The sequence below is a fragment of the Pan paniscus genome, chromosome 1 (assembly GCF_029289425.2).
Source record: "Pan paniscus chromosome 1, NHGRI_mPanPan1-v2.0_pri, whole genome shotgun sequence".
Classification (NCBI taxonomy): domain Eukaryota; kingdom Metazoa; phylum Chordata; class Mammalia; order Primates; family Hominidae; genus Pan; species Pan paniscus.
The window spans coordinates 71,764,554-71,792,177 of record NC_073249.2 but is presented as its reverse complement, the minus strand read 5'-3'; the positions used below and the strand labels follow the sequence as shown (position 1 = coordinate 71,792,177).

Genomic DNA, 27,624 nt, shown 5'->3' with positions numbered 1-27,624 from the left:
AAAGAAAAAAACTTTATTTTTTATTCAAATGAACATAGTGTTGACTTTGTGCCGGGCACTGTTCTAAGGGCTTTATATGTAGTGATTCATTTAATCCTTACAATAGTCCTGTGAGCTAGGTGCTATTATTATCTCATTTTATATATAAGAAAACTAAGGCACAGAAAGGTTAAGCAACCTGTGTCGAGTCACACAGCTCATAAATGGCACAGCAAAGGTTAAAAGTAGGCTGCCTGGCTTTCCTTCTAGGAATTTCTCCTAAGTGAATGATTCAAGACATAGACAAGGGCTTATATACTAGGATGCCCAGCACTGTGTGTTATATATGAGTGAGAAAAGGAAGGAGGAATGGAGGGAGGGAGGGGAAAGGAGGCAACACTCACAATGATTAACGACAACATGGGAATGATCAACCAGAATGCGAGCTCCTTACCATGGTCGTGGAGGCCCCGTAAGCTTACCTCTGCTGCCCTCCAGCCTTGTTTCTCAGCCCTCCTCCCTACTGCTCCCCACTCTCAGGGCACAGTGGCTCCCTTGCGCTCCCTTAACTACACCAAGGGAGCCACTGCAGGGCCTCCAGTCCTGCTGTTTCTCTGCCTCAAACACCTTTCCCCCAGATATTCACCTGGCTCATTTCCATGCTCCACCCTGATCTCCACTTGAAGGCCTCCTCAGAGACACCTTCCTTGGCCACCCCTCTGAAGTGAGATGCCTGGCGCGTATAGTTGTCTATTTTTAGTCACTTCCGCTAGACTTGAGCGCCTGAGGTTAGGCTTGGTCTGATGTGCTGATGCCTCCCCAGCCCCTGTGACAGGGCCTGGCACATTGTAGGAACTCAGTGAATATTTCGAATAAATGAATGAATAGCGCTACTTTCATAAAATCAATTTCGTCATGCCAATATTAAAAATCATATTTATGAATGACATAGAAAAATCTCATAGAGTGTTAAGTAACAGATAGGAAATAAAGCTTTGCATACATATGTTCTTAGCCATTTAAAAACATGTATATGTGTATAATGTATATACAGATATACATATATGTGAGTATATGTGTGCATATATAGAAAAATAGTATAAGAAAAGAAAAATATTCTGACTGTTGGATTGAGTGATATTTGATTCTTTATATGATACTTCACTATTAGATTTTTCTATAACAATAATGTACCACTTCAGTCAGGAAAAAAAAACTGGAAAAACATTAAAGTTTGTTAAGACCTGTACCCCTGTTTTTCTACTTTAAAAAGTTATAGGATGTAACCCTCCAACCAGGAGAAGCTGAAGAATGCCTCAGGTTTGGGACCAACACTGCCCATTGCTGAGGGCAGGGGTGTGTCCAATCAGAGCTAGATAGAATGATTCACCAGACATGAGGACCTTACAGCCTAACTGAGGAGAAAAGACAGGCAGGCACTGTCACAGCTACCACAGATCTTTCTTTGAAATAAAGCCAGGTAAAAATTAAAACAAGGAAATATCAACAGTCTTCCATGGCAGGACAGGGTAGGGCAAGCGTTTTGTGCAGCACTGAGAAGATGTCAGAGGTAACAGAGATCTGAGAGGCCAAAACGAATCAGCTCAGTTGCTCCCTCTCTCCCCATGGACACAGGTTTGTGGGGCTGAGTGTAAACAAGAACACAGCCTCCCGCCCAGCTCCCAGGAGTTGGAATAGGAAAAGGCAAGGTGAGATGTGGAAGAGAAAGCTGCTGCAACACTGAGGAGGAGCTTGCATGTGGCCGGGAAACCAAGGCAACTGGTAAAAACCAGAAGCATTTGAGTGGGCAGTGGCATCTTTTATGCTGTGCGCTCTTACCTGTGGTTTGGAAATGACCTCTTGGCCATCAGGAGGCTGGGAAGTTTCTTGAGACACTGTGTTCTCTCCTGCGTCACAAACAGAAATGGAAATAGCAATTGGAAGTTGTGCTTTTCCCATCTATCCTGAAGAAGGGTAACTGGGACACAATCAGCTTTCTTAACTGCAGCAGAAGCTCGGAGCCCATAAGCCCAAGCCAATCACAGCAAATACAAAGAATGCTCACGTAGCTCATCTCAATCCCAGCCACCCCAGGACATGCTGTTCAACTCATCCTCTACTTCCAAAGCCACTCTTCAGGAATCTTGGAAATCAGAGCAACATCAAGCTAGGTCACAGGGATCCTCCACCACTCCTCTCCATCTGAGCCTCCACCTTGGACAGGACCTAATCCTGGAAGGTCTAAGAGCTAATCATTCTAGATGGCTTCCAGCATCTCCCTGGCATCACTCAGCATTGCTCACCCATACTCAGCCCTTGTTGTCGAAGGTCTGATGGGCCTGAAGAAACTCGGGACCAAGACAGAAACATGGGTTTCTGCTGGAGAGCCTGATAGTAAGCTCTTGAGTGCAGGATGATTGGAGAAAGAGAACTTGGCCTATATTTTTCCACCCTGTAATCTCTCTCCTAGAAACTATGTAATCATTTGGATGGCAGGAGTGGCTCCATTTGCCCTGCTGTACCCAGTGGAGAGATGGACTGGGCTGGAAGATAGCAATCTCCTTCAGATGTATGCAAAGCACCAATACAGTGGCTGAAAACTAGCAGGCCCTCCGTAACGGGCACACATCCACGCATCTGTGTCTTTCCCAGCTCCAACCCTACCTCCTCTGACTGGTCCCACCACCTCCCTTTCCTGCTTCCTCCCCACCCAGACCCTACATTCAATGTGGCCACCCTAGCTGCCAGGTCTTACCAGGGCCCAGGTGTGTCTGCAGCGTTTCCTCCCAGACTGTTCCTCCAGTGGCCTCTGTCACTGCCACGCTGCTGCCAGTCCCTGGTAGATGGGTCTCAGGAACTGAGTAAAAAGGCCTCGGTGTCCCTGTCTGCCCTGCACCCCCTCCTGCTGGGTAGGAGCCCGGCTGGAGGGGAAAGGGCTGCTGTGGGCTGGGCTGGAGCAGGCAGGTCTGCTCAGGTGTCAGCCACAGAGCTGAGCGGTACCCAGGGGCTTCAGAGTAGCCTTGACATCCAGAAAAGTCCTGGTAGAAAGTGTTTTCTAAGGACATGGAACAAAGGTAAAGAAGTCAGACCTGAAATGCGGCATTTGCATACTGATCACACCAGAAACATTCCTGCTCATGTCTTCTTTGGAAAGCAGTCACAAGGACGAGCTGTCTAATGTGGCTTCCAGTAACATGATGACAAGTAAAACACAGAGTGATTGTAACATCCTCATTGCTGTTTACAGAATTTTGTTTGTTTGTTTTTTTCTTCACTAGTGTACCCTAAAAATAAAATCCTAAGCTCCTCCATTGACTTAACAGACTCCCTTTTGGCCAAGGGGACCCCAGAAAAACCTTAAAAACTGAGTTCCCAGCCATGACAGGATGGGAGGTGAGACACCCCTCATTATACCCCCTCTCTTTTGCAGTTTAGACACAACTGACCAGCATTAATGTTAAAACAGAGATCTTAAGACTAACAGAAAAGACTCTTGGTGGCCATAAGATACCAAATTATACACAGAACCTAAAGCCCTGCCAGGCAATGGTTAAGTCCCGCACCCCTACACCTTAAGAAAAAACTGCGTTCTCACGGCCACAAGGTTTTTTTTCTCTGGCATCTCAACAAGCACTGGCCCCAAGATGAGCAATGTTAGAACAATTACAACTCATTCCATTCACAAATGCTGACTAAATGAGCCTCCGTTCCATCAGCCATAACCACAGCTTTGATTGGACAAGACTGATATCAGTAACTTTCTCCAGATAAGAAGACCACCAACCATGAACTGGGTCTGGCCAGTTTACAGAGGCTCCCCACTTCAGTGCTTCTGTGTCCCGAAAGGATCTTTTGACGCATAGGGCCTAACTGTAATACACTTAAAGGATAAGTCTCCACCCCAAGGTGAACATGGGTCGTGTGTTACACGCACATTAGTTCATTATCCATGTGTGAGGACCTCCTTTGTGAATAGTCACAGCTCCTCCTATAACCTGTTAAATATGTATGTTTGATCAACCCATTCAACTTAAATTCTTGTCTTACCACTCCTTCCCTCAAAGTGCCTGGCTATACTTCCCAGCCTGCGGGATGGCCACCTTGCAGGATGGAACCCTTTGTAAGAAATAAAGTCTCCTTTCCAAATGTACACATTGTATGACTTTTTTTTTAAGTTAACACTGCCTTGTATGATCTCTGAGCCTCTAGCCAGTGGGTTGGGAGGGCTGAAATTACCATCCTATCTAACTCCACACCTTTTTATTTTTTGATAAATTATTTCTTCTTTAAGGACTTCCTGATGGACATGGGTATTTAAAACTTAGAAAGCTTCCAGCTAAAAATCCAAATCAGACCACAGAAATCATGGCTCTGTTCTTAAAGAATCAGAGTACATTTGCCCTGGAAAAGACCTGACTGGTAACATAAACTAAGGTGTGGACCTATAACAAGATTGGTCACAGGACTGGCATGGGTGGCCAACCCGCCTGCTCCACTGGGCACCAAGGCATCAGGAGGCAGGGCTGTGGGGAAGCACCATCCACAGGCACCCAGCCTGGCTCTCCTCCACCCCCCACCTTTACAGATCCTGCTACACAGTGAGAAACAGAAGCCAAGGCCTGCCCTGCCCACCCTTCCCTTTGCTCACGCCTGAGGAAGGACACAGGGCTGGGAAGAGACGGGGGCCCTTTCCCGGCCCTACTGCAGGGGGAACTTGGGGAAAGGGTACGGAGTTAACCAGGGATATGGTGCCTGCCAACACACCACTGGGAATCATCCCAAGGGAAGAGTAGAGATGCCATGAAAACATTGAAACATACTTATTCCACAATCATCTGGCAATCGCTAGCTCAAAACTCTTAAGGACTTCTGACACCCCCAGCACTCACATAAGATACAGATGAACCACAATCTCTGGACTCAAGAAATGTATCCAGCTGGAGAGAAGTTATTAACATAGGAGAAAGAATTGGCTAACAATACAGTGCAACACAAAAAACACTCAGATATTTAAAAACCTGAATCGTGAAGCAGAAGCTCTCAGACTGAGGGAACTTAGAAGTGTTAGGGATGTGTGAGGCTGGCAGGAGCTGGGTGGAGAAGGCGCCTGGACAACAGGGCAGACTTACACAGGCAAGGCAGGCACCCTGGGAAGCAAAGGGCGAGTGCTTTCATAAATTACTTTGTCTCGTTGAATCAGATCCTGAGCGTCAGCTATGTATATGCTCAGTTCATCATTTTGGGTACCTGTTGTTGTTCCTCTGGCTCCCGAAATATCTGAGCGAGTAGGATGAGGATCCCCAATGTCTCCTGCTACCTTTTGCTATTTAAAATAAAGTAAAATTCCTTTTAAGCAGCACAAAGGAAAAACAAGAACAGAGAAACAAAGTGATTCAAAACTTAAGCCAAAAAGAAACTTCCAGTGGGAAAGACAAGGTAAGGGAAATGCTTGTATGCTTAGGGGCCTGGGGGGTCACGTGGACAGGGCTCCCAGCTCTGCCCAGAGCAGGCAGAGATGGCTGGAGACCAGAGTCATCCACCCTCCCCTGAAGGAAGGAGCGCATGGAAAGAACTAAACTGTAGGCCTCAGCACGTGCAGCAGATAGAAGGGGTAGAGGCTGTGTGTGCTTTAAAAAATCCACCCTGTCTTTTCTTCAGAGCAGAATGGGAAAAAGAAAATGGAGGAGGCCGTGTTCCAATTACTGTTCCAATTACAACCAGCAGCTTTTGCAATTGTCAGAACAAAAAGGAAAAGGCCCGGAAGTCTTTTAAGCAATTGCCCCACATTACATGAAAGTGACACTGGTCCACTGTGATCCATTGTTCCTAGCGGAGATGGGGAAGCTTTGATGGTCATGAAACATATTCTCTGGGGCCTCAGGGAAGGATGGCAAGAGTGACTGGGAAGAGCACCCCACCGTGTCACATGCGAACATAGGAAAACGCTTCCACACAGGGGACAAGCAGTGGCAGGGAAGCTGAGTCCCACCCCTTGCACAGACACCAACTGTGCCTCATGGGTGATGGGAGAGACCAGGGTGAGGCATGGGGACCAGGGACTTGCTAATGTCAGTGCCTACCTGTTCCATGTCTAGGGGTGGGAAGAGGGAAACAAAGGCCAGTCCCCCCAATGCCCTGGCTCCAATCCCACTCACCTCCAGCTGCCTCCGAAGTTGCACTAGCCAATCTGGCTCCAGGTCCCTGTCTCCACTGCGTCTTTCTAAAACCAGAGGATCTGACAGCTTCAGTTTCTCTGCTAGCTGTGCCAGGTTTCCAGATGGGTTAGGGGCAGAAAGTAAGAGAGAGGAGAGGAGAGAGAGGGAAGAGAAATGGAAAGACAACGGGGAAGAGAAAACAAGGAAAAAGGAGAAAGAGAGCCTTAACTCACTTGTAAATTACATTATAAAAAATAATCGAAAAACAGCAAATTCAGCAGATATCCTCCCAAAATTGCAACATAAATAAACAACCCGTCTTGGGTGCTAGATTCTAAATAAAATATGAGGAGAAACAGTTACTCAGCTTCATTTCTCTGCAAAGCTGTCTGCTCTGTAACAGTGTTTCTCAAACTTAGGGTATACATAGGAATTTTGTTAAAATTCTAATTGTAAACTTGTTAAAATGCTAATTCTGATTCCATACGTCTGGGCAGGGCCTAAGAGTCTGCGCTTTTAACCAGCTCCCAGGTGATGCTAATGTTACTTTGTATTTCAAGGATTTATTCCATAAACAAGTTTTAGTTACTGAAACTTTTCTAATAATTCATTCTGGATCCCTGAGCTCCTTGCAACCATCAACCTGTTGGCAGAAACTTCAGGGTATGGGGAGGCTCACCACCACAGATTTTATACGTTAAAGAAGCCAGCACTTGGGCCTCATCTAAGGCAAAGCAAAAATTTAAGGGTAGGCTGCTTTTTTACTCTCTAGCTAATGGATTTTTCTTCAATTAATTGAAACAACTATTTGCTTGATTGTTGTTTTCTTTCCTAGGAACTAAAGGTTGATATGTTTTTGTTTTCTATTTTAAATGTACCTCACATGTGATAAAATATTCCATGCATTTAAAAGCATTTTAATAAGGATCATTTACTCTTTTAATCACTAAAATATATTTTCTAAGCCCAGCTTTTATAATTAGAATGGTTCACCGTAGCATGTAGTTTTACTGTACCAGAAAAGCAGATGCAAGAATGAATTTCTTGAGTAACACACACATGGTTTCCAGTCTCCAATCCCACCACCACCCGCCCAGAGAAGATCCTTCTTTGTGTAGTGTTGGGCCTCTGCTTATCGCATCTGGGCATGCATACATGGTCAAAGATGGCCGTGGGCTCCAATTTTATGGCATGTTCAAAGAAGATGAAATGTAGAGTCTAAGCTGCTCTACGATGGCTTTCTCTGAATAGTGAAGATAAAACAACTGCACAGAACCCTTTGAGAGGCTCACCTTGATGAGTTCCACTAATAGCACAGGGTGACTGCTCTCTCCCTGGCTCAAGACAGCTGCACCAATGGCTTCGCAGTAATGCAAAGCCTGAGACACGAGGCCATAATCTGCCAGACGGGAAGCATAAAGGAGCTTATACACCTGTGAAGAGAAAAGAGTCAGTGACTAGTCCATCCAGGCAGGGAGAGAAAGAGAAGGAAACGTAGATAAGACTTCTTGGAAGTCAGCTGTCAGTTTCTGCTAACTCTGGCATCCAAATACCAAGAGGCTTGTGCCATTTGGAGCATTTTATCTATGCACGGGCACAACTCCAAATCCAGCCTGCAGTTCCTGCATTACAGAGAAAAGAACAGGAGTCCCATCCGCTCAAACTTCCTAGGTCCTGGTCACCATGCAAAGTGCACTGGAGTCCTTATTTATTGGGTAGCCCCACATATCCAGAGAATCTGATGTAGAGGCATAGGACCAGGCACAAGACAGACATTAAAAGAAGCAAAAATAGCCCAGGTGTGCTGGCTCATGCCTTGGGAGGCCGACGCAGGTGGATCACTTGAGGTCAGGAGTTTGAGACCAGCCTGGCCAACATGACAAAACTCCGTCTCTACTAAAAATACAAAAATTAGCTGGGCATGGTGGCATGCACCTGTAGTCCCAGCTACTTGGAAGGCTGAGACAGGAGAATTGCTTGAACCCAGGAGGTGGAGGTTCCAGTGAGCCGAGATCATGCCACTGCCCTCTAGCCTGGGCGACAGAGTGAGACTCTGTCTCAAAAAAAAAAAAAAAAAAAGAAGCAAAATTAGACCCTAGTGCAAAGGGTGTCAAGCTAATGGAGAGTACTGAGAAAAACAAGTAAGCGCTCGTGACAGCATGAGTGGCAGGGCAGGATCAAGTGTGAGGGCTTTGGTGTCAGACAGACCCAAGTTCAAATAAAAGCTCCATGCGAGGTGTGAAACATTGGGCTAGTTACCTCATCTCTCTGTGCCTCGGTTTCCTCTCTACAACATGGGAATACTACTACTACCTACTCCCTCGGTTGTTATGGAGATTAAATGAGATAATTCAGGTAAAGTACTGAGAACAAACCGCATGCAAGAGATGTGGGCCGATAGCATGTTACCCTTCCGGGCCTCCGTTTTCTCTTTCGTAAAAGGGAGTTAATCATGCCTACCTCACAGGATTCGAAACAATACACAAGAAGAGTAATGCCACAATGCCGGGCACGCAGAAGCTAATCTCATTACTATCAGCCCCAAGCAGCACCAAAATCACTGACAGGTGGGATGAATAAAGAAAGGAAAGAAAAAGAGACCAAAGAGCCGGTCGAGGAACTGCAAAGAGGAGCTCACGGGGCAAGGTTTTGCTGGAAAAGGTGAGTCTTTGGCAAAGCCCTTAAAAAAGAGAAGATGCTATAGGACAAATGCCTAATGCATGCAGGGCTTAAAACCTAGATGACAGGTTGACAGGTGCAGCAAACCACCATGGCATATGTATACCTATGTAACAAACCTGCACATTCTGCACATGCATCCCAGAACTTAAAGAAAAAGAGAAGATGCTAATTGGGCCATTTCTCTATGACACAGGATTTCACTTTCAAGGCTTTGTGTTGTGTGTGCATGTTGTTGTAATTGTTGTTGTTGCTGCTGCTGTGTGTATCCTCGACACCAAGCACTGAAGGAGAAACAAGGAATCGCTGGAAAATGTCTCCACCTAAAGAAGATAACTAAGGTAGGAAGATAAGATACCTGTGCATGAAAGGCAAGAAAACACAAGGCAGCGTGAGCTCAGTGTCAGTGGGGGGCCCTGGATTCGGCTGTGGGAGCCACACTGTGCCTGCCATGACGTCAACGCCGAAAGCAGTTGCTGTGTGCCAGGCGCTGTTCTCGAGCATTAAGGAAACTAACTCGATTTCATGCCAGCTCCATTACAAGGCACCACTCTCATCCCATTTTACAGCTGAGACCACTGAAGGCTGCCATCTCAGTCATACTCGTAGGTGTGGCCCAGGTAGCCTGCATGGAGGAAGGGATGGTGCTGGACGTCAGAGCTCACAGAGGATTTAGACGGAGGAGGACACGATGTCAGCACTGGTCTTTACGAATGTAAGGTGACAACAGCATCATGTAGAAACGTTGAGAAGAGGGCGGAAACCACAGTATGGACACCACCCACACAGCTGATGCTCTGAGTGGGACGAAGAAGGGTGAGGGCGGAGGTAGAGGACAGAGGATTTCAAAAGAGGCCCGAGAAGGAGTGCGGAGCAGAGGGAGGGTGAGCAGACACTGGGCTGGGCCTGCGCTCCCACTCCCTCCCACAGGACAGCTGCGGAGGCTCAGAAGAAAGGGAGAGCTGTCTGGAGAGATGGGGAGAAGGAGCTGACAGCAGGAGTTAGGCACAGGCCGGGGCGGCAGGCAGGACGTTCAAACATCAGCAGTCAGGCAGGAGCCTCCAGCAGAGAGGCCTCTGCAAGGTTTTGCCTTCATGTTATAAAACACAGACCTTTAGGGGACATAAAAAGAAATCCTACACCCTCCCACGCTTAAGCTAATGAGGAAAAGTTCAGTAGATAACTTAGCCCCAGGTACTAAGTGCCAAAAAGCAAAGCTGCAAATACAGCTGCCTGCAGCTGCCTGACAGTGACGGTGGTGGCCTCATCTGGGCTCAGTTACCTGGAAAGAAGGGATGAAGGATTTGGGGCGGCCCAGCATCTGACAGTACTCGAAGATTTCCGTCCTCTGGATTGCCTCAGTTGTTGCAAATTTCAAAAACTCTTGACTAAAACCAGGGAATAACAATAAAAGAGATTGAGGTGTGGGGGACGCAGGAGTTAAATCCTAGTGGCTCTCCAAACACCAGCTGCAGCCTTTCATGGGGGAGTTTCCATCCTGGGCTGATGCCTGCAGCAGCTTCAAAAGAAGAACGAGACTCTGGGCTCCCAGAGTGAGTGTTTCACCTCCTCTCCCTCTCCCTCCTTGAGGCTGAGGAAGGAACAAAACAGAACTCTGCACCAGAGGCACTGGGAGGCGGAGGCTGCAGAAAAGGGGGGTCACCTGCCTTCTTGCTGAAGGGTAACTCAAGGCAGGCTACCTCGAAGGACACTGGGCCCTACTCTTAGACACACAGAGAGCTGACCCCCATGCCCATAAAGCCTGTCGTGTACCTGTGAAGGGCACCCCTAGTTTGAGCAAACTCGCACAAAAGAGGGGAGCCATGTAACACTCCGGGAGCACTGAGACCAAAAGGCATGGCAGAGCAGGCGAGGACTGCTGAGCCAGAAATCAAACACGGGTCCATACATTGGATGTTCATTCCACGAGTGAGGATGGGGACTGAGTGAATGTGATCTGGTTGGGGCAGGTGGTGGGCACAAGAGTCTCATGTGGCCCAAAATTTCTCCCATCAACAACTTGCTATGGTGTTTAAAAACCACAATCACCAGGTTATTCCTGGGGGTAGGACTTTATTTCCAAGAATTTCCTCATTCAACATAAACCAACGTAAACATAGGAGGGGAGACATATTAGCCCATACACACTTATTGTACATTTGGCACAGAAGGGATTCTTTGACAAGCTAGCCATGTGCTATCAGAGACCAGGAACCTGGAAGGAACAGGCAATGAGCTGGGTACACTGCCTCAGTGGTAGGCAGTGTGGTGCAATAGTTAAAAGGGCTTTGCAGGCTGACTGCCTGGATTCCGAGTCCAACTCACCCACACCCTCTCTGTACCATCTGAGACAAGTTATTTCATCTCCCTGTGCCTCGGTTTCCCTCCTCCATAAGTGACGATTAAAATCTTTGCTTCACTTCACTTCTTCATAGGGTAAATGTGTAATAATTAAAGGAAATAGTGCAAAGAAAATGCCTGGCACAACGTAAGAGCTTAGTGACTCTTAACACATATGGGGAGGGGGATAGAGAGATACAGAACAGGGAGGGCCTCTAGGGAGCAAATCGTTCTGTCCATGCATTCATTCACTGAGAGCTGATTGAGGGCCTCCTGCAGGAAAAGCCTAATGCTATGGCCAACAGAGAATGTCACCAGTGGGACTCTAAGTAGCTTGTGCACCAAGTCATTGTAGGGATGCTAGGGCCCCAAAGAGGGACTAAACATAAACTTCCTCCATTTTCCAGTTTTTCCTGGGTGGGCTCTCAGAACAGGCCCAGGGCTGCCTAACATGGACCCACAAGCCTCCACATGTAAAATGTTGTTTTTTTAAAGGAACAAAGTTAGCTTGTGGAGCCAGGGTGCCACCCAGTGGCCAAAGGGCACAATACCACACAAAGGCATCAGCCCACCTCTTTGCAGAGGACCACCTGGGGCCTGAGGCCCCCACCAATGCTGTAATGTGGGGCCCACGGGCATCTCCTTGCACAGACCTGCACAGATAACAATCCCAGATAAGGGAGCCGGCGGTAGCTGAAATTCACATGAGAAAATGAAAAATGGATCCATAAAACCCAACAAGGGCTAAAACAGTCCCTTGGAAAATGTCCTGTTTCCTTTCTCCCAGGTCGCATACCTGTGGCTGCTGCCCAGCAAGACCAGATGGTCTGTCTTCACGGTGTAGTGGCCAAAGGGCACGTGAGCCACGAGGTAGCAGAAGTGAGCTGCCTCCACAAGCCCCTTCCCAGCTGCGGGAGGAAGAGAACAAGACCCAATCACGGAGCACACCCGTGTGGGGAGCCATCATCTGGGTGGGATGGGAGACAGATGGAAGAGTGGCCTCGGGGGTCAGAGCGGAGAAGCCACACGGGACTAAATGAATGAGCCTTTCATAGCGTGAGTCACAGACCCCTAAACCCCACTCCTCCTCCCACCAGCCCATTTGGCCTCAGACGTTACATTTCTCTTCAGCCAGAATAAGGCACAATTTCACCTTCTCCCTAAAGGATTTTTTACGAGGAATTCCCTAAACATTTTAGTCTTTCCTCAGGGTGAAAAATTAGTTTGAAATGCCTGCACCTGAGCAAAGAAGGAGACTACTGGGAGTGGCCGTTCTTAAACTAGGCTTCCTGAGGCACCATTGCTTTCCCTGCTGAAGTCAAACATAAAAATCACATTAATTACCAACATGTTTTGAAATGTTCTCCCATACATTTTCCACTGCCTCAAAATTGAGTTAATTCAGCTAGATACAATACCTAGCACAGTGCCTGGCCCCCAAGGAGGGCTCAACAAACATTAGTTCCCTTCCACTCAGGGTGCTGCATGGCCTCCATCTGAGTTGGCACAACCTAACCCATAGCTATTAAAGTTTAACAGAGCAATATTTTAAAAAGCCCCATGGGAGCACCATGATTTCTGGATGCTCTGCTTCTTGGCTAAATTTGAGAACCACTGATCTGGAACACTCAATAGCCCCTAAGTGTTTATAAGGCCACATTCACAGAGAGATGATAGCAAGAAAGACTACAGGGTTAACCCAGAGTGGTTCAGGCAAAAACAGAATTTCCTATCTGATTGAACTGGGTCACTGAGAAATTTACAGCAACAGGAGGCAAGGTGTCCTATGCGTTAACTCCATCCACAGGGGAATCTGACCCAGGGCTAGAAAATCAGCTGCTGAGAGGAGACTCCTACAGCAGCAGAACACCAAGTCTCAGGGGCCTGGCCTGCATTCACTCACAGCAGAAATTCTGTGAAACAGAGAGGCAAGAAGGACACGTGTTTCCCTGGAGTTTCTTTCCCCAAAACGTGGAGGCTCCTGGGTCCAGGAAAAGCCTAGGGCATAGACTCTGGCCCTACCTAGAACCTGAGAATCTAAGGGCAGGATGTTTAAAGCTGACCTGGACGGGGAGGGGAGGTGAGGAGAGGGACGGGGAGGGGAGGTGAGGAGAGGGACAGGGAGGGGAGGTGAGGGGAGGGACGGGGAGGGGAGGTGAGGAAAGGGACAGGGAGGGGAGGTGAGGAAAGGGACAGGGAGGGGAGGGGAGGGGAGGGACAGGGAGGGGAGCGGAGGGGAAATGCTGGTGTCGCTTACCCAGGGTGTCCCCAATGGCAACAATCGCACGCTGATACAGCTCTGGGTCCCCAGCCTGATTCGACAGAATCACAGCCAGGTGAGGCCTCCAGTCTCCCCACTGCTTTTCTCCACAACACTGAAAAGCACCAGAAAAAATAAATGTACAATCATTTAAGAATGGCCAGATGTACATAAAGAAGGCTGTTGTCTATTTCCTGGTTCAGAAGTGGTCAGAGAATGCCCACTCTACCACCTGCAATGCTGCCATTCATTGATTTAGAGCTCTCATCTTTAAAAAAGTAAAACTGTCAGAAGGACACAGATAGACAGATACGTGTACATGCATACATACATACATACATTCACAGGGATATTGGAAAATGGATAAATAAAATGACATTGCTCACTTACTATTTTTCACATTTCTCCCCAGTGCCTGACCCCCAAATAGCTACAGACAAAACTCAGAAAAACCCTGAGGCTTCAGTGGGAGAAGGAAGATCAAACATCCTTGGCTTATGAGTAGAAGAGGCCACAGCCTGTCACAGAAGTCGGGGGAACACGGGCCTGCTTAATGTCTTACCAAATGCCTATGTTTTCTGGCTCTACAAAGCCCATTCACACACATCCTCTTATTTAATCTTCACAGGAACCCTATGAAGTCTAGTTCCTACTGCCACTTTAAGAATAAGAAAATCAAGCCAAGTGGCCCAGCTAGGACGATGCAGAGGCAGCAGAATTCCACCAGGGGGCAAAAGAGAGTAAGCAGCGTGGTGGAAATGTACAAAGCCCCGCATCAATGGTGTTTTCCCTACAATCTCTCCCTAAGGCTGTCCTACTAAATAAAGGAGAATTTCAAGGCAGAAAATATCAATAAAGAAACAATATAATGTCATGGAAACAACACAGGCCCCAACTCGAGTCCTGCATCTTACTAGCTTACCTACCTTGAGCAAGTTTCTTAATGTCTCTGAACCTTTGTTTTCTCATCCCTAAAATGGAGATCGTAATTTCTACCTAACAGGTTATTGTTGATAATAAAATAAGATAGTTGTGTAAAGCACATCGCATGGTGCTTCACATTTGGTTTGCACTTAATCAATTACATGTAGGTATAAATACACACACACACACACACACACACACACAGTTGGAAGCTCAGCAGAGGAAAGAGGTGATTTGCATAGCCGCCTACCTTCCAATTTGTTATATAGATAGGTAGGGCAGGAGATTGCCAATAATAACTAAGATTTGGAGGTTAAAACCATTCATAATTACTTGGTCTTTGTAATTATCCCAGGGAATAAAAGATGCTTTATTCAACTCCATTTTATACCCAGTCCTTGTTGATCTGGTCAATGCAGTGAGAAGAGGATGATAACAATAATGGTGATGATGAATCATAATAATAGCAGTTCTCATGTGTCACATCGAACCATGAACTATATCCTGTGCTAAGCATTTCTCCTACCAATAATCACATGTGCTAAGTCCTATTATGACCTGCATTTTAACATGTAAGCCAAACTGCTTCTTGCTGGATCTACAGAAACCAGCAAAAGAGAAGGAAATCCCTTGCTAAACACACACACACACACACACACACACACACACACAAAGAAAAACTTAGAGGTCATTATTCTGTCTCCTCGCTGGTGATTTGAAAAGATCACTATAAATCAGATCAATGGAGAGGCGGAGGGGACACAGTAGAGAGAGAGAGAGAGAGAAAGCACCAACATTTATTAATTAACGAAAATGGGCCAAGCATGATGGTTGATATGTTCAGATGTTCTCTCTCCCTTAATTTTCACAATAACTCTACTGGTTAGGCACCAAAATCCCCATAAAGATTAAAAACTGAGGCTCTGTGAGATTAAGACACAAAGCCAAGTTCCCCTGGCAGAAAGATGTACATAGAGTCTAGGTTAAACTTGTGTGAAACCCACGTCTGTGTTGTCCTGTTGCCATGCTTTTCCACCACCCCATTCATCACATGGAACTGAAGTCCAGCCTTTTAGTAGATGCTAAAGTGCCGGGAAACTCCCTAAAATCAACTACTGCATTGGCACATCACCTCTGGCTCCTCCGTTTTCTCATCTAAAAATAGGGGAAATTAAGCTAACTCTACTATTACAAAAAAAAAAAAAAGAACCATAGCTAATTGTATCATTTCCTGCATTTAGTACTTTGTGACATAATGCAATTCCGTTGTGGAGCACAGGCCATTCCACTGAATTGTGAGGCACACTCTGTGCTACAAAATAGCCGGTTGATTTGATGATGGGGCATGAAAATCATTTCTCTTTTCTTGGAATTAGCCACAAGCCATAAGAAGGATTAAAAAAAAATGAAAAGTGTGAGGTCGATTTTTATTTAAACTAGCATTCACCAAAGACCCAAGCCTCAAGATACGAGAAAAGGCTCCATTACCAAAAGTAATGGAGATTGGACAGAGGTGCCTCCATGTCCCGGGAAGCCAAGAGGACATGAGGGAGAGGACCCCACAGCTCTCCCCACTGGCTGGAGAGCAGCAAAGGCAACTCAGGCTCACATGGAAAACTGGGTCCTGCAGAAAATGTTGGACGGCCTGGAATATGGCCTGGCCCATCCTCTGCACAAACCTAATATAAATAACTGGAAATAAAAATCCAGGAAAGAGTCAACTCCTTTAAAGTTATGTAATATGAGAAAACAAGCACAGAATGTATACAAATACACCCTAAGACAGAAAGAGGAAGGTAACATGAAAAATAGAGGGGAGAGAGAACATTCACTACAAAAATGTTACCACAAAACAAATGAAAAATTGTCACCAAACATTTTGTCACGAATTTAAGTAAAATAATGAAGCAATTGCATCTATGAAGCAAGAGCATAATCTGAGTTACTAGAGCTCAGGAAATAGATGGTGGATAACAGGAGATGAATGTAATGTGCAGAGCTCAGGAAAAAAGTAGGGGGAAATTGAAGAAATAAAGACAGAAACAAAAGAGCACAAAAGCAAGAGACACCAGTGAAAACACAGTAAAGGACAGAGGAAGGAAAAAAGAAAGGAGGGAAGGAAGGAAGGAGGAAGGAAGGAAAGAAGGAAGGAAGGGAGGGAGGGAGGGGAGGGGAGGGAGGAGAGGGAGGGAGGATGTAAAGGAGGGAGGGAGGGAGGAAGGAAGGAAGGAAAGGAGGGCAAGAGAGGAAAAAGAATAAAAAATTATTAAAGAGAAAATTATAGGTATAATTCATACGTGTATATATATGAAATATGTGTACATGGAATTCCTGAAAAGGAAACCAAAATAATGGGAACAAAACAAATATTGAAGGATATAATCCAAGAAAATATCCCTGAACTCTAACATATGAATGTACATATTAAAAGGGCATGCTATATATACCCCAAGGAAAAAAATCGATCCAGACAGTCAACACCAGAGCATAATCTAGTAAACTGACTGGACGTCAAAGGTAAGGAAGGAATACTTTGGGGCCAAAAGATCAAGTCTCCTATAATGGGAAAACTACCAAGCTAGCCTCAGACTCTCAGCCACATCAACTCTAGAAGATTGAAATCGAGTATGTCCAGCTTTGAAGGGCCAGTGTGCAGTGGTGGGAAACATTCCTCCAGAGAAAAGAAGGGCAGCCCCGCCAGGGGAAGCCTGCAGAACAGGCGCAGGTCCTCTTGCCATTCACAGCAGAGCAGGCAGCTTTGACATTTTGGGAAGGCCAAGGTCTTCAGAGTCAGACAGACCCGGACAGATCCTGACCCCACTACTCACTATCTCTGATCTTGGGTCATCTTACACCTTTGGAGCTCGGTTTCCACATCTGCAAAGCAGAAAGAATGTTTCCTACCTCTATGCATTAAACCAAATAATATGCATCAAAGCACTTAGCACAGGGCCCGGCACATGGTGATTAACAAACCATTAATGTTATCATCACTTTTGCTCCTGAAAGCCATCAGTGCACTCCTGAGCAGTCCCCGCCCCCTCAAGCCCTTGGGATGCCTGGGTGATAAAGGAATCCTGTCACAGGGGTACCGTGGCTGCCTGTGGAATCCTCCCCGACATGAGCTGGAAGAGGGTCTGCAGTGGGTCATTGAGCGCCAGCGTGCTGGTGAAGCTGCGGAGAGAAGGATAGTCAGCGAGGACCACGCCCAGGGAACCTCTTTACCCATTGCCCACAAGGCTCAGGGCCTTGCATAATTCTCTTAGATTTTGGCAGCTTCCTTAGGAACATGAGCATCGCTTTGCTTTCTGCTGTGCCTCTGTCACAGCCTCCTCTGGGGAGAGATGGCAGGATCCTCATTCTACCGCACACCCCAGCTAGATCTCATTGTTGGGGGTATTTTCTGCACCTTGGTCTTGATGGCCTAACTCTGGAATAACCATTTCTGTGGGCCTTCTTCCATCACTGAGATGACCCACTGACATCTCAAAGGTCCCCTGGAGAGCCACAGCAGTTTATCTGGAAGCTCTTCTCCATGGGCACCCCCCTTCTCAGCCATCCCGATCTCCCACTCCCTGCAGCCCTCCCCCACGCCAAGCCCACAGCACTCAGTGCCGTTTTTCTGGCTCATCAAGAGCCTGGGTCTGTAGTGCTTTTGCTCACAAGCGCTAAATAGCCATTTTCAGTAACCAAAGAGGCGTGGAACAGGGGCCAGAAATGATCCTGCTGATGACAAACCATGGGATAAGCTTAACAAGGATATAATAAGCTCTACAGCTGATTTGAGATTTAAGCTTACTCAGTGAGAGGTATTTTTCACAATTCACTGGGCTCCATCAAAAATCAATGGCCCAAGGCAAAAATCCGTAGCAGAGATGTATGCTACAATGTGGGGCTGTGGGATGTTCATTTTCAAAGCCCAAAGGAAAATCATCCTCAGAACACCGTCCTTTATTTAACAGCACCCTTGCCACAGGAGCTCCGAGCACGTATCACAATACAATTTCTGTGTTCCTCACCATTCCAGTCTCAGAGGATAATAAAGTGCACCGTGGTGTCACCAGTCTCCAGGAAGACTGAGGGGGTGGAGTCGTCATGAGACTCAACTAGGCCATCATCCAGAATGGGCCCACCAGTGGTGCAGCCATTAGGCCCCCGGACTGAACTTAACATGGAAGTGTCATTTTTTTTTTTTTTTTTTTGAGACCGAGTTTTGCTCTTGTCACCCAGGCTGGAGTGCAACAATGTGATCTCTGCTCACTGCAACCTCCACCTCCCAGGTTCAAGCGATTCTCCTGCCTCAGCTTCCAGAGTAGCTGGGATTACAGGTGCCAGCCACCACGCCTGGCTAATATTTGTATTTTTAGTAGAGACGGGGTTTCACCATGTTGGCCAAGCTGGTCTTGGACTCTTAACCTCAGGTGATCCACCCACCTCAGCCACCCAAAATGCTGGCATTACAGGCATGAGCCACCACACCCAGTGGAAGTGTCATCTTCTAATTCAACCTCTACTCAACAGGATTAATGGCCAATTCAAATATAAGTTCAGCTGAGAGGATAGCTTCACAGCTTTAACCAGCACTAGAAGCTAAACACTTCGAGGTAGCATCTTTCTTGCTGTCTGACCCAAGTCTGCCCCTTAAAGGAGGGTCCCTCACCACCCCCACCACATTTGTCCCTGCCAACCTGTGGATGCTAGGTGGAGCCTGAAGGACTTATTCAGAAACCCTTCTCCATCCAGCACCCCTATACCCGCCACCTCCATTTGATCCTGGCTCTCTTTCACTCTGTTTCATCTCCTTATTCCAAACTCCTGGCTATGGATCCTTGCTTCCATCCCTAGCTCATCCTGGTTTGGGCATTTTTCCTGGTCCACGCTGGCACCCAGATCACAGTGTGCTGGCGTCATTTCTGACTAAGCATATCCCTTCAGTCTCAACACCTCCCACTGCCGCCAATGCAGACTTCTGGATCTCACTGCCAGTGCTAAAACTCCTTTTCCTACCACAGCTCACGACCCTGCTACCCCACACCCCCACCCTACTCTCAGTATCCAGAACCTCATCACAAGAATAAGCAGTAGACAACTGCTTACGTCAAAGACCCACAGTCCCAAGGCTCTAAGGAAGTGATCACTACCCCTCCTTACCAGAACTAGCTGGAACAGCCCCTCCCAAAGAGAGAAGGCTACTGCAATGTAAAAACCTACTTAATTTTTGGAAAGTCTCACTCTGGGCAATTGTACTAAAATTTTTTATCCAATTTAGCAGGTAGAAAGAATGTATCTGTGTCTAAAACAGAGAAATGCTATGTCCAGCTCAGAAAAGAGAACACGGAAAGATCCCTGGAGTGTGAGTCTCCTTAGCGCGTCTGACATTTCTCCATACCCTCATCCTCCACCTTTGGTGAGGAGGCCTCTCTGCCCCACTGGCCTCTTTTGTTAAGTCCTGACTCACCCACTCATGACCCAGCTGTAGGTCCATGGGTCCATCTTGCTGGACAGGAACAAAGCATGACCCCACAAGTGGTTCTTCATGGCCCACTCCAAGGCTTCCTGAAAACCAAAACATCACATTCAAGAGTGCCTTTCCCACCTTCCACTCACAAGTTCCTGTGCTTAGGCGCTGCTGCATCCTGAGCAGCAGAGGCTAGGCTTCCAGAAAACTCTTAGAGCCTCATATAAGAATGTGAACAGCCAGGAAGCAGACTGTAGCTAGCACAGTATTTTTCTCTAGGATGTCACCTTCACCAGCCTTCACTTTATCAAAATCCACTGTGCTATTCCATCATCTTCCCATCAGACATGGTTGCCAGTTAGCCTCATCTCTTTAGCAAAAGTTTCATAGCACTTGAACATCATGACTACAGTAAATACCAATGTATAGTACACTTGAAAATCACTAAGAGAGGAGATTTTAAGTGTTCTCATTAGAAAAAACATGATAAATATGTGAGGTAACGCATATGTTAACTAGCTCCATTTAGCCATTCCACAGTGTGTGTGTGTATATATACATATATATCATGTCGTATACCACAAATATATACAATTTTTGTCAATTAAAAAAATAAAAGCATCATATACAAAAACAAGAAATTAAATATTTAAATGTAAAAATGAATCACAAAAGTACTTCAACTTCATTTTTATAAATTAATTTTGAAGTAGAAAAAGCCTTTCTAAATATGACCCCCAGAAACTTACAATTTTGCACAGAAAGCCCTAAAAACAAAAAGAGCTCCAACAAATCAATAAGTGAGGATCAAAGACTCAATAGAAAAATGCAGAAAATCAATGACAAAAAAATTCACAGATTAAAAAATATTCAACTTCATTGAATGCATTTTGAATTGAATTGAATTGAATGTATTCATTTCAATAAGAGAAATGCAGGCCCGGTGCGGTGGCTCACACCTGTAATCCCTACATTTTGGGAGGTGGAGGGAGAAGATCACTTGAGCCCAGGAGTTTGAGACCAGCCCTGGCATCATAGCAAGACCCCATATCTACAAAAAAAATTTAAATTAGCTGATAATTTTTTCTTTTGAGACAGTGTCTCTCTGTTGCCCAGGTTGGAGTGCAGTGGCATGATCTCGGCTCACTGCAACCTCCACTTCCCAGGTTTAAGTGATTCTCATGCCTCAGCCTCCCAAGTAGCTGGGACTACAGGCCATGCCATCATGCCTGGCTAATTTTTGTATTTTTTGTAGAGACGGGGTTTCTCCATGTCACCCAGGCTGGTCTCAAACTCCTGGCCTCAAGTGATCCGCCCACCTCCCAAAGTGCTGGGATTACAGGCGTGAGCCACCACGCCCAGCATTTTTTCACTTCTCAGATTGGCACCTATCAAAGAGTTTGAAACACACTGGGGTGAGAATGTATGAAAACAGGCACTCTTTTGCATTGCTGGTAGAGTGAATTGGCACAACCTCTAAAAGGCCATTTGTCAATATCTATCAAAATTATAAACCATATCCTTTGACCCAACACTTCTGCCTCTAGAAATTTATCTTACATATATTCTCTCACACTGGGCAAAATGACAGTGATTATTCATTGCGACATTGTAATTGCAAAAGATTGGAAGTACTCTTAATGTCAAGCTATAGGGGGTTTAGTTAAATGCATTATAATTTATCAGTAGAAAACTATGCCAACATAAGAAATAATGAGAAAGGTATTTATATAGGCTATAGAGCAGAGGTCAGCAAAATATGGCCTAAAGGCCAAATCCAGCACACTGCCTATTTTGGTACTGGCCATAGCCTCAGAATAGTTATTACCTTTTTAAGTGATTGGAAAAAAATTTTTTTTAATTTCATTATGCATAATAATTATATGGTAACTCAAATTTCTATATCCATAAATGAAGTTTACTGAAACACGGCCACCTCCATTCATTTACATATTTTCTGTGGCTGCTTTCACACTATAAGGGCAGAGCTGAGTAGTTGTAATAGAGACCCCATGGCCTGCAAAATGTAAAATGTTTACATTTTACATTTCTTACATCTGTCCAATTATAGAAAAAGTTTGGCAACTCTAATATAGAGTGTTTTCTGAGGTATTTTGTAAAATGAAAAAGGGAAGGTACAGAAATGGTATACAGCATGCTATTTTTTAGAAAAGAGAAAATAACAATATATGCATAAAATTTCTCTGGATATTTCAGAGAGGAAAACTGGGTGACTAGGGGGTGGGAGCATCATTTCCCAAGTATATCTTTTTTATATTTTAATTTTTGAATTAAATTGATTCAAATTGATTTTAATTATCTATCCAAATACTTAAATTTTTATGAATTTTTTAAAGCATAATCTCAACTTCAAAATTAAGCTAGAAATCAATCTTCATCTGTTTAAAGTACAGACAGTCCCTGCTTTATGAGTTTTTGACTTTACAATGCTGTGAAATCAATACACATTCGGTAGAAACTGTACTTCAAGTGCCCATACAACCATTCTGTTTTTCACTTTCAGTAGCATATTCAATAAATTATATGAGATATTTAGCACCTTATTATAAAACAGACTCTGGCTTAGCTGATTTTGTGGGTTATGGTAAACATTCTGAGCACATTTGAGGTAGGCTAGGCTAAGTTATGATGTCGGGTTAGGTGTATCAAATGCATTTTTAACTTACGATATTTTCTATTTAATTATGGGTTTATTGGGATGTAAACATTGTAAGTAATGGAGCATCTATATTCAATATTGATAGGAAGCCTTAGATATAGCAGCAGGAGTATTTGTAAACAAACTTCCTGGAAATTAATTTGGTGTATATATAAAGAACCTTTTAAAAGTGCATGCCCTTTATATACCCAATAATTCCACTTCTAGGAATCTGCCCTAAAAAATTTAAAAGATCAGGCAAAGACTTATGTAACAAGACGTGTAAATGGTATAATTTATAGTGGTTGACAAAATTATAAATAGTCTAAATATTCAATAATAGTAGAATAGTTAAATAAAATATGATACATTAATATGATGGAATATTGTATAACTATTTTTTAAACGGTGCTATTGGGGTATATATAATGCCATGAGGGTATTTTACCATATCATCTTAAGTTTAAAAAGAGAAATAAACAACTGTATATGCAATTTTATTTTCTTTTTAATATATATGCATGGGAAAATGCTGGAAGTAAATGTATCAAAATGTTAACAGGTATTATCTTTTTTATTTTTAATTTGTATGAGTACATAGTAGGTATATATATTTATGGAGTAAAAAATATGAGATATTTTGGTACAGGCATGCAGTGTATAATAATCATATCCTGATAAATGGGGCATCCATCCCCTCAAGCCTTTATCCTTTTTGTTACAAACAACCCAATTATACTCTTTTAGTTATCTTTAAATGTACAATTAATTTATTATGCACTATAGTTCCCCTTTTGTGCTATCAAATACTAAGTCTTATTCATTCTAACTTTTTTTTGCACCCATTAACCCTCCCACCCTCCCTCCCACCCTCCCCTACTGCCCTTCCCAGCCTCTGATAACCATCCTTCTACTCTCTATCTCCATGAGTTCAATTGTTTTGATTTTTAGATCCCACAAATAAGTAAGAACATGTGATGTTTGTCTTTCTGTACCTGGCTTATTTCATTTAATAGTTCATTGTCTTTTAGTGGTAGAATTATGGGTGTTTTCATTTTCTTTGTTCTGTCTTTCCGAACTTCTTGCATCCTCCCTGAAATGAGTATATACTATTCACATAATTTGAGCAGCGGTGAGTGGTGGAGAGGGATGGTGATTGCTTTTTCAAAATAAGTATGGGGGAAGGGCATACTTGCCTTCTTCCTTCCATAGTAGAGCAGCCTAGTGAATTTCTCCACGATCTGCGCAGGTGTCTCCACACTGGGGGGGATCTCTCCCGTGAGCAGGTTCGGGGTCCCAGAGCTCAGCACTGGCCAGTCCTCATCGGTCAGGCTGATGAGGTTGGCCACAGGGGGCTGCCGCTTGTACTTCTCCAGCTTCTTGCAGTCTTGCATTAGCAGCTCAGCGATGTCAGACCCCACCATGGACTGTAAGGCAAAGAGGATCATCTGGGGAGAATCCTATGAGTCCTCAGGCTGGCAGCCCCAGCTGGAGAAGGAAGGCACCAGGGAGCCTGCCTTCTTCACAGGGAAGCCAATTATGCAAACATAAGGCAGTCCTTTGTTAGATTGCTATATTTCAGACTTCAGCATCACTATCATGGTTATTTTCTGCCTGTCAGGAGCCATGAAGCTTACCAGAAACATTCACAATTTCACAGGTATATTATCTGGCTGGTGCAATAACCCAGAAACTGTACAATTTTCCCAGACCAAGGAAGAAGATCATCAGGGAAGATCTGCGTTAGCAAACTGGCATTGACATTTGAGCAATTTTTTCCCTTGGGGCAATTTGTGGCTTCTTTAATATTGCTTTTCATAATCATGTCATAAACATAATCTTATCTATCCCATGAAGACTTAAATTTCAGCCTGCACCTGCTCTCCCACCAGAACAGAACTTACCCCATTCTGGCGACAAAGGAGAACCAAGAGCTGCCACAGTAGAGCTGAGTCTCTGCTCCCCAGTGTCTCAGATTTGCAGCTCTGAGCTGCTTTCTGCTGGCAAAACGTCATAATATCCACCTTATGTACATCTTCCCTACATGGAAAAAATTTAGGGAGCAAAGAGTGAGCAGGCAGACACTTCCCTGTTTCGGACCCCAGACTCCTCCTAAGTGTGCAAGTGCTGGCTGGGCTGTGGTTGAGATAGAAATCTGACAAGCCAGGGCTAAGGTAATGAGTCTATAGCTATAGGATAGTTATTTTCTTATAGAACAAGAAGAAATTTCAGAGATTCTCTCATGCACCCCCTTTATAGATGAAGAAACAGAGGCTCAGAGACCTGAAGTCACTGCACAGGAAAGCAAGTAAAAGCAGACTTTGGAGTCAGACAACCCTGGATCTAAATCTGGCTCTGCCACTTCTCTGTTTAGACAAGTTTCTTACCTCCTCTGAGCCTCAGCTTTGTCCCCTAAAATAGGGACAGTAAAAGGACCTACCTCCATACAAAAAAGAATTAGAAAATTGTGTGGCATATATTAAGTGATCAATATGATTGGCATTATGATTTGCTCAAGATTATCCAATAACATCAAAGCCAAGTTAGGCTTAGTACCCCAGTGTTTGAATACCCAACTCGCTTTTTTGCCCCATATCTGTATACCTGTGTGTAAGAAAGAGATAACTCTCATTTTTACTTGAGGGAACCGTCAAATGCCATTTGAGGAATACATTTATATAGTAGTGATGATACTTTCCATGTGCATAATCTGACTTGAGACTCATAGACAAGCCTCGGGTAGGGAGAGCAGGTGTTATACCATTTGTCAAGGGGAAAACTAAGGTTCAGAGAGGGCTAACTGACCTGTCCACCATGGTATTCCTAGTCAGTAAGACGCCTGAGCCTGAGACCCACGTGGGCTGTCATCCAGCAAGGACTCTCTCCTCAACAAAGATGCCCTGAGTTACATTTATCAGAAATATAACTAGACATTTAAAAGCAGTCCTAGTTCAGTACTGCAGAGGGCTCACTTGCACACTGTTCTGTAACTTGAACACTGCCGATCTTATTTACCTCTCCAGGAAAAAGCCACTGTTACAAGAATTGTTTCTGCTATGATCCACTTGTCAGCGACTTCCCAGGCGATGCTCCACTTTTCTACTAACATCTATCAAGCACACGGAATGCTAAAACTTCCTACCATGCAGCCTCCGCATAATGGAACTGGTTTTAGATTTCTAAACTGTCATGCTAATTTTTCTTTCTGTCCTTCAACTATTGAATGGCTTGTCAAAATGACTCAGGCCACATCTGGTTCTATCTTGCAGCACAGAGAATTCCACCCCAACAAGGACAGATATTTTTTTCCAAGGAAACCAAGAACAAATCTCCAAAATGCTGATCTGGGCAGGCAGATTTTCTAGGTTTCAAAAGCCCTTACTCAGCAGCTCTTACAGCACTATACCTAATCAAGGGTCCTGAGAAACTTCTCATCTCCTCTTGCTCTTCGGAATCATTAAGAATAACCTGGAATAAAACAATCAGATTTTGTGTTTAAGACTGTGTCCACCCTAGGCCCCTTTCAGTCAAGTCTAGTATCAGACCCCAAGGCCGTGGGGCTAGGATATGCCTCAAGGCCTTGTGGAGAAAGCAGAAAGAAAAAAGTGAATTTTGTTGCTAAAGATGAGACATTGACATCTCAGGAAAAACACAACTGTAGCATCAATTCTTTCAGAGAAGAGCCCCACCCATTCCTGCACCCTCCTGATCCAGGGGGTACATGGCCCAGTTTCCCACAAGAGCATCCCATTCCTGGAGATGCCCCGGCTCAGGCACAGGAAAGCAAGGTAAGCATGTTAGGAGTAGTTGGGTAAGCAGTGTGCTAGCATTCCAGGGACACTGGGTCTTCTTTACCTCCATGCTGTGCAGTTCAACAAGGGCTGCTTGCCCGTCAGTGGGAGAGCTGGGACCTACACGCACCAGCTGACCTCCTGGCCCGAAACTCACAGGAACATGAGGGATGTAGAACTTCATGGGTGCTTTGGGACCAGCTGAGGAGACATCCTCTGACCAACAGACACAGATGGACATTGTTAGCGTTACTTCCATTGCTTTTCTTTAGTTTAGGAATATGCCACAGATGTATTTCTGCCCAGATTCTGCCTGAACCAAAATAAAATTCTGGGTGGGTTGTGTAATTAGAAGAAGCCCATGTTCCCTGCTCCAGTCAGATTTAAGCCTCTGAGAAGGTGTCAGAATACAATGCATGGGCTTGATGATTCAGTCCAAATGATAATGCACTCAGCCCAGACTCTCAGTGATGCTGAGAGGCCAAGGAGTCTCTGGCTTTCATGGCCTCTATACTCATGACAAAGTTCCTACATCCAGACAAAGCAAAGAAGCTTTGCATCTTGCTTTTGCTTTTCCTAATTCTCTCTGGTCTTCCCTTTCTTAAAAGCACCACTGAGTGCCTCCTTTCCCAACCTGATAATGGATAGGGGCAGTGTTCCCTTCCAGGAATCAGCTATGATGCAATTACTATTATAAGCAAAAAGAGAGAAAATGGAACCAAAGTTGACCTCTCTGCCCAGGCGACCTACATAAGCAAATGAGGTGGACAATGATCCATCGTAAGGCTGACTTTCCCAGAGACTTGCCACCCAGCCCTTCCACATCAGATTCAATCAACTCTTCTGATCATTTTAGAACCCACCAGCCTGAACTGGACTCCAAGCTGCTGAAGCTGGGGGATCATCCCGCTCCGGGGCATCTCTGATGTATTGACTGAGCTCATAGCTGCTGGAGCTGAGACCAGACTCACGCTGCTGGAGAAGGTTGAACTCACTAGCCAATGATGGCTGAAAGTTAAAAACAAAAACACATAGGAAGAAGTTTCAGAGAGCTGGTCTTCTCAAGTGTTCCTTCAAAGAAACAAAATACATACGGTGAAAGTGGATGTGTTGAAAGGATAAAAAGAGATAATCAAGTTGATAGGCATTTGCCAAAGGATATATTATGACCCAATGGAAAGGGTGCAGGCCTTGGGGTCAGGGGCCCTTGAATTGAAATCGCAGCTTTGCCTTATACTCAGCTGCTGTGCCCCCGGACACGTGACTTAGGCTCTCTGAGCTCAGTGCTTTCATCTGTGATATAATCATATCTGCCCTATATACTTCAAGCAATTCATGTATTCATTCATAAACAATTTTTTTTTTGAGACAGAGTCTCA

The 27,624-nt window shown here is 44.9% G+C and overlaps 1 protein-coding gene across 4 annotated transcripts in view; it reads right to left on the bottom strand.

Annotated features, from left to right (window-relative positions):
- The window catches only part of SEC16B (SEC16 homolog B, endoplasmic reticulum export factor), a 94,996-nt gene that overhangs the window by 5,682 nt on the left and 61,690 nt on the right, over positions 1 to 27,624 (bottom strand). For 3 of the 4 annotated variants that reach the window (XM_055111158.1, XM_057302016.2, XM_063598374.1), the window contains 15 exons: positions 27,109 to 27,253; positions 26,310 to 26,461; positions 25,861 to 25,922; positions 24,359 to 24,494; positions 23,651 to 23,881; positions 19,796 to 19,893; positions 17,430 to 17,511; positions 13,411 to 13,528; positions 11,950 to 12,061; positions 10,096 to 10,201; positions 7,427 to 7,567; positions 6,135 to 6,239; positions 5,227 to 5,302; positions 2,735 to 3,034; positions 1,819 to 1,886 (listed from right to left, as the gene is read on the bottom strand). In XM_055111158.1, the coding sequence (XP_054967133.1) occupies positions 1,819 to 1,886; positions 2,735 to 3,034; positions 5,227 to 5,302; positions 6,135 to 6,239; positions 7,427 to 7,567; positions 10,096 to 10,201; positions 11,950 to 12,061; positions 13,411 to 13,528; positions 17,430 to 17,511; positions 19,796 to 19,893; positions 23,651 to 23,881; positions 24,359 to 24,494; positions 25,861 to 25,922; positions 26,310 to 26,461; positions 27,109 to 27,253 (1,932 nt within the window). Of the gene's footprint in view, positions 1 to 1,818; positions 1,887 to 2,734; positions 3,035 to 5,226; positions 5,303 to 6,134; positions 6,240 to 7,426; positions 7,568 to 10,095; positions 10,202 to 11,949; positions 12,062 to 13,410; positions 13,529 to 17,429; positions 17,512 to 19,795; positions 19,894 to 23,646; positions 23,882 to 24,358; positions 24,495 to 25,860; positions 25,923 to 26,309; positions 26,462 to 27,108; positions 27,254 to 27,624 lie in introns of all 4 variants that reach the window. The other variant, XM_063598373.1, reaches the window with a different exon arrangement.